The sequence below is a fragment of the Chiloscyllium plagiosum genome, unplaced genomic scaffold (assembly GCF_037043375.1).
Source record: "Chiloscyllium plagiosum isolate Xiang-an unplaced genomic scaffold, Cpla_swu_hap1 HiC_scaffold_1, whole genome shotgun sequence".
Classification (NCBI taxonomy): Eukaryota; Metazoa; Chordata; class Chondrichthyes; order Orectolobiformes; family Hemiscylliidae; genus Chiloscyllium; species Chiloscyllium plagiosum.
Window position 1 is genome coordinate 83040186 of NW_028270139.1, and position 15754 is coordinate 83055939.

At 38.3% G+C, this 15754-nt stretch overlaps 1 protein-coding gene across 2 annotated transcripts in view; it reads right to left on the minus strand.

Moving 5' to 3' along the window:
* Positions 1–303: 303 nt before the first annotated feature.
* The window catches only part of mtus1b (microtubule associated tumor suppressor 1b), a 215666-nt gene continuing 200215 nt past the window's right edge, over positions 304–15754 (minus strand). For both annotated transcript variants that reach the window (XM_087988505.1, XM_043689999.2), the window contains exons 12-15: positions 13570–13665; positions 7524–7643; positions 6661–6758; positions 304–3602 (exon numbers count right to left, since the gene is read on the minus strand). In XM_087988505.1, coding sequence (XP_087844631.1) covers positions 3386–3602; positions 6661–6758; positions 7524–7643; positions 13570–13665 — 531 coding nt within the window. In that variant the 3' untranslated portion in view covers positions 304–3385. The remainder of the gene's footprint in view (positions 3603–6660; positions 6759–7523; positions 7644–13569; positions 13666–15754) is intronic.

The following is a 15754-nucleotide window of genomic DNA, read 5'->3' on the forward strand; positions in this document are numbered from 1 at the left end:
TGTTTATACGTTTCTGTTAATCTCAACTTTGTTATTCTGCAGTCTAAGCCATCATTGTTCCTTTTTTTAAAAAGGGGTAGAAAACTCACTGATTGGACTAGATCAAGATTTAAAAAGCTACAAATAGTCCTATTTAGTTCTAATGCCTGTATTCCCAATCTCTAAAGTGGTAATCTGATGTTGGTTAAAATAAAAATGCAGCTCACCATAATTTCAAGATACACAAATTCCGAAAGTCTTTTAAAAGCAACCAAAAGTCAATGACATAGCAGAGCAGAGGGACATGGAGACAGCTTACACTTCAAGAAATCAAAGCACAATGTTTGATAGAGAAAACAATTACTTTATTCAACAAGGAAGCAATATGATAAATATATTGACAATGCATTAAATTTAAAAAGAATGATCACTAACAGACAAAGCACACAACAGTAAATGAAAACGTTTACAAGCTGTGTTGCACAACGTTTCAATTAACTTGACAAACTTTACTATAAACTTCTAAAGATATACATGAATAATTTTTCATCTAGTTGCACTAATTGTATCAAAATGCCTTCCTATAATATAACAAACTCATTGATTAAGGGTAGAGGTTTTATATAATTTGGATATTAACTACAAAAGTTAGAAATGATCTTCTATGGGTAACTTAGTTGTTAAAATGTTGCAAATACCTAGAACGGTATAACGATCATAACAATATGGAAACTAGCCATTGAGGGAAAAAAAAAGAGTTGCTAATTTTATCAAATAATGCAACATTCTTCCAAAAATTGGAACCTCAGTTAAACAAGGTAATTGAGACTCCAACATGCGGAAATCAGTTTAAACAAATACTCTGCACTAAAGTAACTGCAGAATGAGCTGCTCAGGAACCATTAGTTTTCAAACTTCTAGCAAGCTTAAAGAAACCTCATACTTTGTTTTGTAGCTCAGTGAACGTGCAATTAAAAAACCTCAAAGTTTAAACTGGTTGGGCCAAGGATAAACATTGAGACACATCTGCAATAATTTGACTAAATCAGACTTGACAGTCTCAATAAGTTTGTCAAAGAAAGATTGGGTTATGGCCTTTTAGAACCAACAGGATAATAGGAAATGTTTTCATTTAAAAGTTGATTTTAGTATTGCAAATTTCACATCAGCATTTCCATTGGGCAACGGTGTAAAATTGCATAGAAAGTAAGCTTCCAAACCATGCTCAAATCCAATTGCCTGATGTAGTTCTCAACTCTTCTGCTTAACTGTTTATAGATGAAATTAAATTTTCAATACAGAACTTAAAGTTGACTGTTTCATTGAGCATTGGATCCAGTGGAAGAAACTACACCATGACAGATAATTTAAAGCTGTCTTATTTTTAAAAACTCATTTTCACCAAGGATATCCTGAGAAACTGTAGCATATTATATCATGAATGCCAAGTTTGATAGCTTACATGAACATTTGCTATGTCCATTTGCTTTTTTTAAAAGGAGAACCTATGGCTATACTGAAAGTGTGAACAGTGTGCCATAACATAGCTGATAAAACAAAATGGGAGCAAGCATCAATTTGCAATGGTAACAAAATATATTCATCAGCAGTAGCAACATGTGGCTGTACAACAGAGGGGTCTATTGACAAATGCATCACTCTAGCAAAGATGGACATGAAACCAAAAATAAATTTTGATACTATTTGAACCAGCTTCAGCTGGGCTGGTTTGGAATGCAACATAATTGAAAAACCTCAAGTCTAAACACCGAATTACGCTCTAGGGACAAAATTATTTTAAATAAAAAGTGATGAAGGACTCATTTGGTCAAGATTTCTTCACTGGTGTCACAATAGACAAAGATAAAGGTGTACAAGCTTCTGTGATCCACATTCACAAACCACTGAGCTGCCAGGATCACAATCAATGTTCAGTAAATTGCACAAGTCAAATTGCTCTTATAAACAGATCTTAAGATTAATCCATCAGAATAACAGGATACAATCTGTTATGAAACTCCAGGTTATCAGATGTTAAAAGAAATTAAGTGCAAATAAGATTACATTGCCTTGGTTTTGTGGCAGAGTTACAAAGGCATCTGGGATTTGCATGTCAGTCTAAGTTCAGATGCCACTGAGAATATTGGTGAATGGGAAAAGATAAAAGGACAATAAAGACAGGTCACCCAGATTGCTACAGAAATCAGTTCAACTGTTATCAGAATTTGACAAGTTACGTTTTGCTTCCCTTTCTCAACAGCGGAGTATTACAAGGGTGTGAAATAGAGGGCCAAAACACAGACACTAAAGGTGCAAGTATATAGCAACATGAGCATTAATAAAGTAATGATATAAACATGCTCTCAAAATTTCATAATAGTTTTCAGGGCAGTCACTGTCCAACAGATTTTCACATTGTAAAAATGACAAGTTCATACAATTGTAACTGAAGCCAAGAACTTGTGACCAAATGAATATTTAGACTTGTAATCTTCTTCATAACTAGCATATATCTTTGCAGAAAAATATTCAAAAGCAACTGAAGGACCATCTGAACACTTCAAAAAAATGGAATATTTACTTTGTGGTCAAGCAGACAGATTCCCTCATAATGCTAAAGAAAATCCAAATTTTTCCCATAGCATAAGCAAATATGAGCTCTGTGGTCTTGGGATACAAGTGCTCCACTTGCACTACTATTTAAATGCAAAACTTTCATTTTGCTCAAGTGCTTAGATTGACAACATATTGAGTGTTCTTAAGATAAAAAAAGTTATCTCCATGGCACTACATTTTCTCAGCTTGCGAAGATCAAAAATTTATAGATACAGGCACCTGCATAAATCTAACACTAATCAAGGACCAAATTCTGCACAGACATCCTCCGACACATTGAACAAAGCATGGACATGAGAATATTTAGATAGATTTGGCCTACTTAGTTTATGCCATATGTTGTGCAACTTCAGACAGCAACGTTAGTCCTCATTCTATTTTCTGGGAAAAGATTCTTGCAGCAATTTGCTTGCGAATAGTGAAGGCAACCCCAATACTTCAGTTTGATTTTAAACACTCCATTCACAAAATAAAAATCCTATTCACAAATCAATGAGGAAAACTCAAAATTTGTCAAATATAATCTACTTGCCCTGAGTTTACTTGTAATAGGCAAAAAGGCAAAAGCAAGATTCTTGCTGTGTTAATTAAGTGCTGTTGTGCAACATATTCTATATACAGAGTCTCATATACAATTAGAAACACTCAAAGGAAGAAATATTTTTCCAATTCTCAACCCATATAATAGGACAATAGTTTGTATGTCATGGTCAACATCCAGTAGCCCTTTGTTTGTCATTATAGCCAGTGATCTCAAAAAGTCATTTTGAGTGTTATTCATTTGGAAGTGTCACCTTGGTGATGATGTAGGGCTAGATGAGGATGACACTGGAGCTTTGGAAGGCTGAAAGGATAAAGGGGATGTTGGTGACAACTTCTTAAGACCAAGAACATCACCGTTATGTAGCTTCCACAGAAGTTCTTCATTTTCCATAGATAAGCGCTTGTTCACTTTTGATTCTTTCTGTAGTGATTCTTGTAAAACAACCTGTTCAGTCGAGAGTTGCCTGCAAAAATAAAACATGAAAATGCATTTTGATTTAAAAACAAACTTTTGCTGATCAGGGAGATAAAACCAATGCAAATTAATTCAATGGCCCCGTCTGTCAGTATATCTCCATAGTTAGTGACATAAGAAATCAGAAGAATTTACTATATAAGCAGCATACGTAGCTTGGAATATCACTTTGGCAAAATCTTCACAATAGAGTCATACAACATGGAAACAGACCCTTTGGTCCAACAATAACTAATAATACATATGCAACCAATGCACTCAGACTATTGACAGAATTTTACAAGATTATTCTTAAAAATTACAGAAAAACTGGAGATGTGTACAAAACACAATAATTGAGAAGCATACAACAGCCTTTAAAAACCTCGTTGTAAACATGGCATAAAACTACCTCCCCGTACTTGAACAGCAGTTTACCACTACAAATTTATTTCACTCATGGGACATGGACAATAAATGTTGGCTCAGCCAGCAGCAGCCATCACAAATTACCCTCAAGCTGGTGAATTGCCTTCTTGAACCACTGTAATCTAAGTATTTTAGGAAGACTCACAAAGTTTTATTAGGGAGGAAGTTCCAGGATTTTGTCCCAATGACCCTGAAGGAACAGTGTCTTACAAGCAGCTTTGAGAATGTCCACAATCTTTTGTTGATGATTTACACTGCTGCTGTTAAGCATCGTTGAAGAAAATGAATCCTGGTGAATTCAGTGCCAATCAAGTGGGCTGCTTTGTCCTGATGGTGTCAAGCTTGAGTGTTTTTGGAGCTGCACCCATTCAGGCAAGAGGGGAGTATTCCATTACACCCTTTGTGCTTTGTAGATGGTGGACAGGTTTGAGTGTGTCAGGTCGTGAGTTACTTGCTAAAGTATTCCCAGCCTCGGACCTGAACTTTTACTCAGTATATTTATGTATAGAGTCCAGTTCATTTTCTGATCAATGGTAACCCTGAGATGTCGATAGTGGGGGAAATTCAGTGATGGTAATGCCATTGAAATTAATGGGAGAGGGATAAATCATCTCTTGTTGGAGATGATCATGTTCTAGCATTTGGGTGGCATGAATATTATCTATTACTTTTCAGCCCAAGCCTGGACATTGCCCAGGTTTGCTGCATTTGGACACGGACTGCTTCACTAACAGAGGCTTTGAAAATTGTGCTAAACACTGACTGTTGGTCGTGAGTCATCTCCACTCCAGTTCGCAACCATCTTGTATGCCAAGTAGGACTCCAACCTGAGAGCTACACCCTCAAATTCCCAATGCTTCTAGTTTTGCTAGATCTCTTCAATTCCATACTTCATCCAATGTGACTTTGATCTCAAGGGCTGTCACTCTCACCTCACTTTGCATTTCAGCTCCTTTGTCCATGTTCGATCAAAAGCTGTAATGAGGTCAGAATGTAACGTGCAGCCCTTGTGGAACCCAAACTAAAGCATTAATGAGCAAATATTACTGAGGTGGTGCTGCTTGATGTCACCAACAGTCCTATGTTCCATTAATTGACTACATTACACAAATGGCTCATTGCACCAAGTGCAGTAAATGAGCTTGATCAAGGATTAGCTAACAAAGAATTTAGTTAGATGGGTCATTTCTAAGCTGGCAAACTAGCTAAGGAAATACCATGTGCATAAATAATGAAACTGCAACTTTTACAATGAATGTCAATGACTTGCTTGAAGAGCCAAATATTTTGTAATTAAATCTGCTTACAATAGAGAGGGAGGAAAGAAAGTTAGCATGAGAATACAAAGGTTACAAAATGGACCTGCTGAAAATTTGGCAGACAAGTGATAGAACAGAAAATCAGGATAAGCCTATTTACCATGTTCTGCACTTAACAGATGCATCCTGCATTCTTGGAGTTTATTTGAAACGGGATGATGCATATAGATGGCATGTGCAAACCGGTGATGAGATTTCCTCAACAGCACACTTGCACAATGGTTAAAATCCAATTTGAGAGAGAATCAGCCCATTGATTAATCATTGGTATACCATTTTGCCATATTATCCAAATGCATAACCATTACAAAAATTGAAGATTTTCCAGTCATAGATGTACAGCATGGAAACAGACCCCTCAGTCCAACTCATTCCTGCCGACCAGATACCCCAACCTCATCTAGTCCCATTGCCAGCACCTGGCCCATATCCCTCTAAACCCTTCCTAGTCATATACCCATCCAGATGCCTTTTAAATGTTGCAACTGTACTAGCCTCCACCACTTCCTCTAGCAGCTCATTCCACACACACAACACCCTGTGTGAGAAAGCATTGCCCTATTGGTCCCTTTTATATCTTTCCCCTCTCACCCTAAATCTATGACTCCAGGGAAAAGACTTTGCCTATTTGTCCTATCCATGTCCCTCATGATTTCATAAACCTGTATAAGGTCACCCCTCAGCCTCTAATGCTCCAGGGAAAATAGCCCCAGCCTATTCAGTCTGTCCCCATAGCTCAAATCCTCCAACCCTGGCAAAATCCTTATAAATCTTTTCTGAACCCTTTCAAGTTTCACAACATCTTTCCAATAGGAAGGAGACCAGAACTGCACACAATATTCCAAAAGTGGCCCAACTAATGTCCTGGGCAGCCGCAACATGACCCCCCAGCTCCTGTACTCAATACTCTGACCAATAAAGGAAAGCATACCAAACTCCTCCTTCACTATCCTACCTACCTGCAACTCTTTCAGTCATGCGGCAAAGCAAAAGTTTTACAATACTCAATACCAAGTCTCTCTATACATTCATGCCTTTCACATTCAACTTAAAACTCAAATTCTTCGATCTCCTTTAAGTCACCATGAAGGATGAGGATCCACTCATTTCTGCTGCTTTAACATCCATCTACTGAGAATTATTCTTGCCAGCTTGCAGCATTCAGTGTGGACACTGACAAGTTCAAACAACAGCTGATCATTAATATTAGAACTTGCATTTTTAACATTCAATTTTGCAAGTTAGTATCATATGCAAACAGAACAAAAAAATGCGACTGCTCAGCGATTGCATTAATAGACTAAATATTAATTCACTTACCGAGACACAGCAATGTGTTTATCCATTCGAGCTTTTAAGTCTTCATTTTCTTGCATCACAATTTTAAGCTTTTCATCTAACACAGTATGTTTCTCCATCTTTGAAAAAAATATAATTTTCACATTAAAGTAACTACTCTTTTCTTCCTAACTTTCAGATCACTACTGTAACCATCCTAGATTTGAAGGAGTACAATTAGTCATGATGCAGAACATGAAGAACATTAACATCAGATTAACAAGAGGCTGAGATGTAGTGGTAATATCAGGACAAGTAATCAACAGCCACAGGCTAAAGTTCCGGATCATGGATTCCAATCCAAGCGTGTCAGATGACGACATTCAAATTGCACTAATTCCCTAAAACTATCCGAATGGAAATTACATAACCAGTCCCAATTGCCATAAAAACCCATCAACTTCATGAATGCCACTTAAGGAAATTTGGTCTACCTACGACTCCAATCCACACTAATGTAATTGCTAATGTAGTGGTCTAGCAAGCGACTTAATTCCAGGGTAATTACAGATAAGCAACAAATATTGAGCTTGTCCACATCCTGTCCAATAAAGACAGATTAGAGTGACTGTCAATATTTAAGAAATGAATACATAAATAGCTGAAGGATAGAACAAAAGAACTAAACTTGGATTTAACTTTTGCTTTGAGAATAAAATCAAACAGGAAGAGTTTGGGTTATTTTATTTAACTTCATTATTTGGATATCCATTTCAAAAATACAACTATAACAAGTTACTTATGATTATAATGAGTCATTAACCAACTCCAATGGACGAAATCAGAGCTTACGCTAAATACTGGTCAATTCTATGCTGGATTCCAGTCCCTTGAAATTTACATACCAGCTTTTCCATCTGCATCAGCTTTTTCTCTTGATTATGTATCTTCTCATTTTTTATTTCCAGTACTGCCTTTAAACTGTCCAGTTCTTGCTGCAGGTATAGACTCAAGGGGTCAATTTTCTATTAATAAAGAAAAGAGAGAGGCTTTCAATGGCATGATGCATTCAAGTCAATATTGCTTCTACTAGCTTGTTGTGTTAGGACCAGAACAGGACTAGACCACTCAACTTTTTGAACTTGCTGTCCTATTGTAGATAATGGCTGATTACCCTATCAATGTTATATTTCCAAGTCATTTCCAGATATCATTAGTGACTAGAAATCTCCATCTTGAACTTAATGACTGAGGTTCCACAGCTCTCTGGGTTACAAAATTCCAAAGATGCACCACCCTGATTGACATTCCTCTTCATCTCAGTCCTAAAAAGTTTGCCTTTTTCGAGACCGTATCTGCTGGTTCAGAAATAGTCAAACCCACCCCCACACCAGAGAATCTGCATCCATTATATCATCTTTGGACATGAACTCTTCACTCTCCTTCCATTCAAGAAATACTCCCTTTCACCTCCATTCTTCCAAGCCCAAATGGAAACTTCACACTTAACCACAGTAGATTCACCTGCCGTGCACTTGGCTACAGTGTCTCTAGGCATCCCCCTCAGTTTTAATCGGCAAACTTAAAACACTAAAAGGGATGTTCTAATTTGTTCAGAGAATTCTGTTATACCACAGCTGGAGATAAGTGGAATGTAGAAGGAATTTAGATTTTGAAAATAATTGGATAGACAAAATGAGATTTCCTTTTATTACATCTTTCCTCATTAAAGTTTGCAAAATATCTTTTGAAATATACATCAGTCGTTTCTCTACACCATTGCTTGCAGACTACGTAAATACAACATATGGGATTCAACACCTATTTGTATACAGTCAGAAGTTAGACAACACCAGTAATATAGTCCAACAGGTTTATTTGAAATCAAGTTTTTGGAGCCTAACCCCTTTGTCAGGTGAACTGAAAGCTTGTGACTTAATATAAACCACCGTTGTACTATAACCTGGTGTCACGTAACTTCTGACATTCTCTACCCCAGTCCAACACCAGCAGTTCCACATTTTTGTACACAGCCTTTAGCAGAAAATGTCCCATGACACTTCATAAGGCCATCACAAAGCAAGAGTCGAAAAGTGTGGTGCTGCAAAAGCACAGGTCAGGCAACATCCAAGGAACAGGAGAACTGATGTTTGGGGCATGAGCTCTTCCTCACGAATGTGTCATCACTGATACAGAATCAAAGGGGTGATGGCCAAAGCTTAGTCAAAAGTGGAAGTCTAAAACATTAAAAGGTGAAATAAAAACTAAATTGACAAAAAGGATCCAGTTTGCTGACATCCAGCTATATCTTTTAGCACCTTAACTGGAAATGTGAATCACTTGATACATGATCAGTCAAATTCAAAATGATATTGGTGAAGTTGAGTCTTATTGAATAGATTTTAATGCTGTGCAAGGCTGTACAAGCAGAGTGGATAAAGGGTTGACAGCAGATGTAATATGTTCTGAGTTCGAAAAAGCATTTGATAAAAGTCCCTCAAAAAAATGTTACTGCACAAGGAAGCTCAAAGCAAAGCACTAGAGAAACTCAGTAGAAGTAGCAGTGTCTAAGACAAAACAAGTGTTAATATTTCAGTTAAACTTAAATGTCAACTCTCAGATGTGGCCACATTGGAGTTTCTCCAGCAGTTCCAAATAGTTTGCCTTTTATTCTGAAACCATATCCACACCAGGTTAGATTTTAGATTTCAGGTATCTACAGTACTTGACTTTCACTGAGCATGCACATGGTATGGTGGTTATGGTGATGGTGCTGGTGCTAAATCAGAAAAAAAAAAGATAAGTAGATTTCCAGGAGACAAACTAAATCAAAATGAACAATGATCAACTGGACAGCCTCAATTATTTTAAATATATGAATAAGTGCATAAGATAGGGAGCAGCCTTAGTTATACATGATCTAAAAGTAGAGTCAAGGGTTATTTGCAGGAGCAGGAAAAGGAGTTAAAACTCCAATCAAATCAGCGATGATTTTCTTAAATGGCAAAGAGTATATGTGTATTCAATGGACTGGATTGCCACTCCTGCTTGCCCTCCAGCTCTCATCTGTGATAAACCCTGTTCTCTGGTTAATGATTTAATTTTGTCACATTGAACCAGCCAATTGGTCATCTGGGTCCTATTTAACCCAAAAATGAAAAGGTCCAAGCCACAACAGAGTTAGAGCCAAGCATTGAAAACAGATGAAAAACACTGGGTAAGTCATAGATATTAGCTTAATAGTCCAGACAAGGAGAAAAGGTTGACATGAGATTATCAATTCAGTGAGGCAGTCTAAAACCATAGCAGGTCTAAAGAGATAGAAGGTGGCTTTTCGTAGTTGAGAAAACTTGGTTGTTGGTCAGTCATGGAGAGAAAATGTCCAGGGAGAAGAGTCATAGTAGTGGGAAGGTAGTACAAAGAGTTGGAAATTTTACTGGTGGTAAACGACAGTGCACCAGATAGTGGCATCACCCTTTGGGTGATTTGGGGTCATTTTTAGGATGACAGACTTAAATCTATATTAATGATTTGTCCACTACAAATCACTCCCTGGGACAATAAAGTTGCCCATAAAGACACGTCGAGGCAGCTGGATCTAAATTCACTGGAATTCATAATTTGCAAGCTGGACGATTATGTTAAGTCTGCACTCAAGCAAAACAAGTATAGCTAATTCATAGGGAGGTCAGGCAGCATCCAAATAGGAGGGTCAACATTTCGGACATAAGCCCATCAGGGATGAAGGACTGATGCCTGAAATGTTGACTCTTCTTGGATGCTCCGTGACCTGCTGCGCTTTTCCAGTGTCACATTTTGACTCTGACCTCCAGCATCTGCAGTCCTCACTTTCTCCTAATTCATGGAGAAAACAGGTTAGGGAGAGAACAAAAACATTGCGAAATTGAGATAGGCTGATGTTATACCAGTCCTCAATGAAATATAACAGCAGGCCAAAACTGTGTCCAATGAGGAGTGAATAGTGGAGACAGATGAAAGGACAGTCCTGGTCAAAGTTGAGGGTGGGGAATTGAAGCTTGAAAGTAATTGTTCATAACCTCGGTGGTTAATACATCATCCCTCCCACCCCCACCTCATATTTCCTTTCGGTCTCTCTCAGAACTAATTAGAACTCAGCAGAAATAAAAGTCAATTCTACGAGCCCTTCCATATCAATCAAGACGTTAGATTAAGTGTCACAAAGATAATGATACAAGGGAATAAGCTTTCATGTTGGGTAAACAAACATAGGAGTAAGCTATTCATACCTGCTCTGCCATTTGATAGATCATGGCTGATCAACTGCCTCAAAATGATTTTACCATGCTTACCCTATAAATCTTGATGTCATTAATATCTATAAATCTATCAACCCACCTTGGACATACTGACCTAAGTTTCTAGAATAGAGACTAGCATTTAGAATACTGGCTAAATAACAGGAGAGAGAGATACTTGGGGTCATTTTTAGGTTGACAGACTTATATCTATAGGTAAAAACAATGACTGCAGATGCTGGAAACCAAATTCTAGATTAGAGTGGTGCTGGAAAAGCACAGCAGTTCAGGCAGCATCCGAGGAGCAGGAAAACCGACATTTCGGGCAATATTCCTGATGAAGGGCTTTTGCTGAAACTTCGATTTTCCTGCTCCTTGGATGCTGCCTGAACTGCTGTGCTTTTCCAGCACCACTCTAAGCTAGACTTATTTCTAGATCAATGATTGGCCTACTACACATCAGTCCCTGGGACAATAAAGTTGCCCATGAAAACAGGCTGAGGCAATTGGATCTAAATTGCCTGGAATTCACAATCTGAGTAAAACATATAAAATTCTGCAGTGGCTTTTGACAGGGTAAACACTGATGGCTTCCACTGCTTATGGATTTTAAAAACGAAGGGTCACCATTACACAGTAAAGTGCTCATCATTTAGGACTGAGATAGGGAGAAAAATGTTCACCCAAAGGATTATGAATACTTCAAATTCTCCAGCCCATCTCTATGTGGACTCTACATTTACTAATGTATTTATTGTTGGGATAGATGTATTTTTGGTCTCAAAAGAAGAAGAGGGATATGGGGAGCAAAGAGAAAAAAAAAGTAGAGTTTTAGCAAGTACAGTAATTTCAACAGGCCATGTGGTTCATCCAACCCTATAGTATCCTTGCCCAAAAAGAAAATTCTATTGTAGCCAAATTTACTATTGATCCGAAACAGGAAAGCAAGATGTAAGGGGAAGACTGTCTACACAAAAATAAAAGTAGATTGAATTAGTTTGCAAAAAACTTGACAGATTGAGTATTGTGAGAAAATGCAAGATTACTCATATAGCCTGAAAAAAAGTAGAAAAGCAGACTATTTTAAAATAGACAAATTGCAGGATACTGCAGTAGACAGGGGTCATTGTACATGAGTCTGAAAGTTAGGATCCTAACATAGCAAATTTAAAAAAGCCAATGTTGCATTTACTTTATTACAAAGGAGAGTATAACCACAGCTGTGGGGAGCATTGATGGGACCACAACCAGACTAGTGCATATAGCTTTGGTCAGTTTGAGGTATTTAGATGTATGGGGCAGTTCAACAAATGCTTACCAGGCTGGTTGCTGGGATGATAGCTTTACCTTAAGAGTTGGTGTATCAAACGTGATGTGCTGGGAAAGCAGTCAGGCAACATCTGAGGAGAAGAGCTTATGTCTGAAACATCGACTCTCCTGCTCCTTGGATGCTACCTGACCAGCTGTGCTTTTCCAGCACCACGCTTTTTGACTCTGATCTCCAGCATCTGCAATCCTTACTTACTTACTCCTAAGATGTGACAACCAGGTTAAGCCTCTATTTACAGAAGTCAAGATTCAGGTGAGCTTACTGAAACAAGTTTGAGGGAATTTGATAGAGCAGATGCTGAGATGATGCAAGTGACTCAAACTAGGTTGCAGTTTAAAAATAAAGGGTCTCCTATTTGCATTGGAAATGCTGAGGAATGTCTTTGAGGGATTGGTGTTGAGCTTTTTTCTGCAGGCAGGAGTGGAGGTTGGATCCATGAACATGTTCCAGTTACAGTAGAGGCAGGATAGAGAAGTTAAGGCAGCAGTCAGATCAGCCATGATGTTTACATGGAGTAGCATAATAAGTTCAAGGAGGTTGAACCCCTGTTCTGTTTTTACCCCCATTCTCAAATTACACAAGCAGAATAAATACCGATGTGTTGCACACATTAATTATATGACGAGCATAAGACTAAAGGTAAATAATTTCATGCAATATTAGCCTAGTCAGGGATGCTATTAATTGCAAAAATTCAAATGTCCAATAGGAAAGTTTTTTAAAAAACACTGGAAAGCTTCCATTAAATACATAAATTTGTTAGTGATTAATACTACAATACAGATAAATATAAAAATATACTCCCTGAAATAAAGGCTGTTTCTCCTCATGGTGGGTCCAGAATTTTGACAAAATGGCCAGTGGCATGCAAGATGCAAAAAGTTGAGAACCAGCACAACCAAACAAATTTTAATCAGCCTTTGGCTTTTTTTTAATGCTTGACTGTCTCAAATGTCGAAGTTAATTAGTGCTAAATTCATTAAAAATATTAACTCACAAAAAACCCATTTAATTTTGGTTTAAGGTGTTTTTAAACTGTATCATATACAATACTTCACATGTAGTTGTGCATTCAACTAGCTAGGCCCTATACTCTCATTCCCTCTCAAATCTATGGAATTAGCTTCATTCAGATGCTTCTTCAAAACCAAAATGCTTTGAGACAGACTATTATACAAAGGCACAATCAAGTCATTGACAGCGGAGGTGATTTAAAAACAAAAAATTAGTCAAAAGTATTCCAAGACCTCCAGCATAAGTAATACAAACCTAAGTTATTTATAGCACAATCTAAAGAACACTCCTAAACTAGCAAGTATTCTTTTGGAATATAACAGAACTTACTTTTTCCTTCTGTGCTTGTGCTTTGATGATTTCCTCCTTATTTTGAATTTCTTTCTTTAGAGAATCATTTTCCTCAATCAGTTTTTCAATTTGGCGCTGAAAACAAGATTTTGATTAGATTAGCAAAGAGGTCCATATTACAAAGGTGGTGGTGCTGGATGCCTTGAAAGGCATAAAAGTGGATAAATCCCCAGATCCTGACCAGGTGTACCCTAGAACTCTGTGGAAAGCTAGGGAAGTGATTGCTGGGCCCCTTGCTGAAATATATGTATTATCAATAGTCACAGGAGAGGTGCCAGAAGATTGGCAGTTGGCTAACGTGGTACAACTTTTTAAGAAGAGTGGTAAGGAAAAGCTAGGGAATTATAGACCAGTAACCTGAAGTCAGGTGTTGGGCAAGTAGTTGGAGGGAATCCTGAGGGAGAGGATTTACATGTATTTGGAAAGGTAAGGACTGATTAGGGATAGTCACATGGCTTGTGCAAGTGGGAAATCATGCATCATGAACTTGATTGAGTTTTTTTTGAAGAAATAACAGAGGATTGATGAGAGCAGAGCAGTGGACGTGATCTATATGGACTTCAGTAAGGCATTCACCAAGGGAGACTGGTTAGCAAAGTTAGGTCCCATGGAATACAGGGAAAACTAGCCATTTGGATACAGAACTGGTTCAAAAAGGTAGTGTGGAGGTTGCTTTTCAGATTGGATGCCTGTGACCAGTGGAGTGCCAAGAATCAGTGTTGGGTCCACTGCTTTCCGTCATTTATATAAATGATTTGGACGTCAACACAGGCGATATAGTTAGTAAGCTTGCAAATGACACCAAAATTGGAGGTGTAGTGAACAGCCAAGAAGGTTACCTCAGATTACAATGGTATCTTCCTTAGATGGGCCAAGGGGCTAAGGAGTGGCAGATGGAGTTTAATTCAGATAAACGGGAGGTGCTGTATTTTGGGAAAGCAAATCACAGCAGGACTTATACACTTAATGGTAAAGTCCTAGGGAGCATTGCTGAACAAGGAGGCTATGGAGTGCAGGTTCATAGCTCCTTGAAAGTAGAATCGCAGGTAGATAGGATAGTGGAGGAAGAATTTGGTATGCTTTCCTTTATTAGTCAGAGTATTGAATATAAGAGTTGGGAGGTGATGTTGCAACTGTACAGGATTTTGGATAGGCCACTTTTGGAATAGTGTGTGCAATTCTAAACATCCTTCCAATAGAAAGGATGTTATGAAACTTGAACAAAGGATTCAAAAAAGATTTTCAAGGATTATTGTGTGCAGTTTTGGTCGCCATACTATAGGAGGGATGTGGAGGCACTGGAACGGGTGCAGAGGTGGTTTACCAGGATGTTGCCTGGTATGGTAGGAAGATCGTATGAGGAAAGGCTGAGGCACTTGGGGCTGTTTTCATTGGAGAAAAGAAGGTTTAGGGGTGACTTGATAGAGGTGTATAAGATGATTAGGGGTTTAGATAGGGAGACAGGGTTTAGACCATGAGAACCTTTTTCCACGTATGGAGTCAGCTATCATGAGGGGGCATAGCTTTAAATTAAGGGGTGGTAGGTATAGGACAGATGTTAGGGGTAGGTTCTTTACTCAGCGAGTCGTGAGTTCATGGAATGCCCTGCCAGTAGCAGTGGTGGACTCTCCCTCTTTATGGGCATTTAAACAGGCATTGGATAGGCATATGGAGGATAGTGGGCTAGTGTAGGTTAGGTGGGCTTGGATCGGTGCAACATCGAGGGCCAAAGGACCTGTACTGTGCTGTATTTTTTTCTATGGTTTTATGATGTCACCAGGTTTGGAGGATTTGAGGCGGAATATGAGGAGACTGTTTTCCTTGGAGAATTGGAAGCTGAGGAGGGACCTCAGAGGTTTATAAAATCATGACAGGCAATGCATAGGATAAAATAGATGAGTACAGAACTAGGGGGCGTAGGTTTAAGGTGAGGGGGGAAAGATATAAAAAGGGACCTAATGGGCAACTTTTCATGCAGAGGGTGGTGTATGTATGGAATGAGCCGCCAGAGGAAGTGGTGAAGGCTGGTACAATTGCAACATTTAAAAAGGTATCTGGATGGGTATATGAATAGGAGGGATATGGGCCAAGTGCTAGCAAATGGGACTAGATTAGTTTCTGATACCTGGTCATCGTGAATGAGCTGGACTTAAGGGTCTGTTTC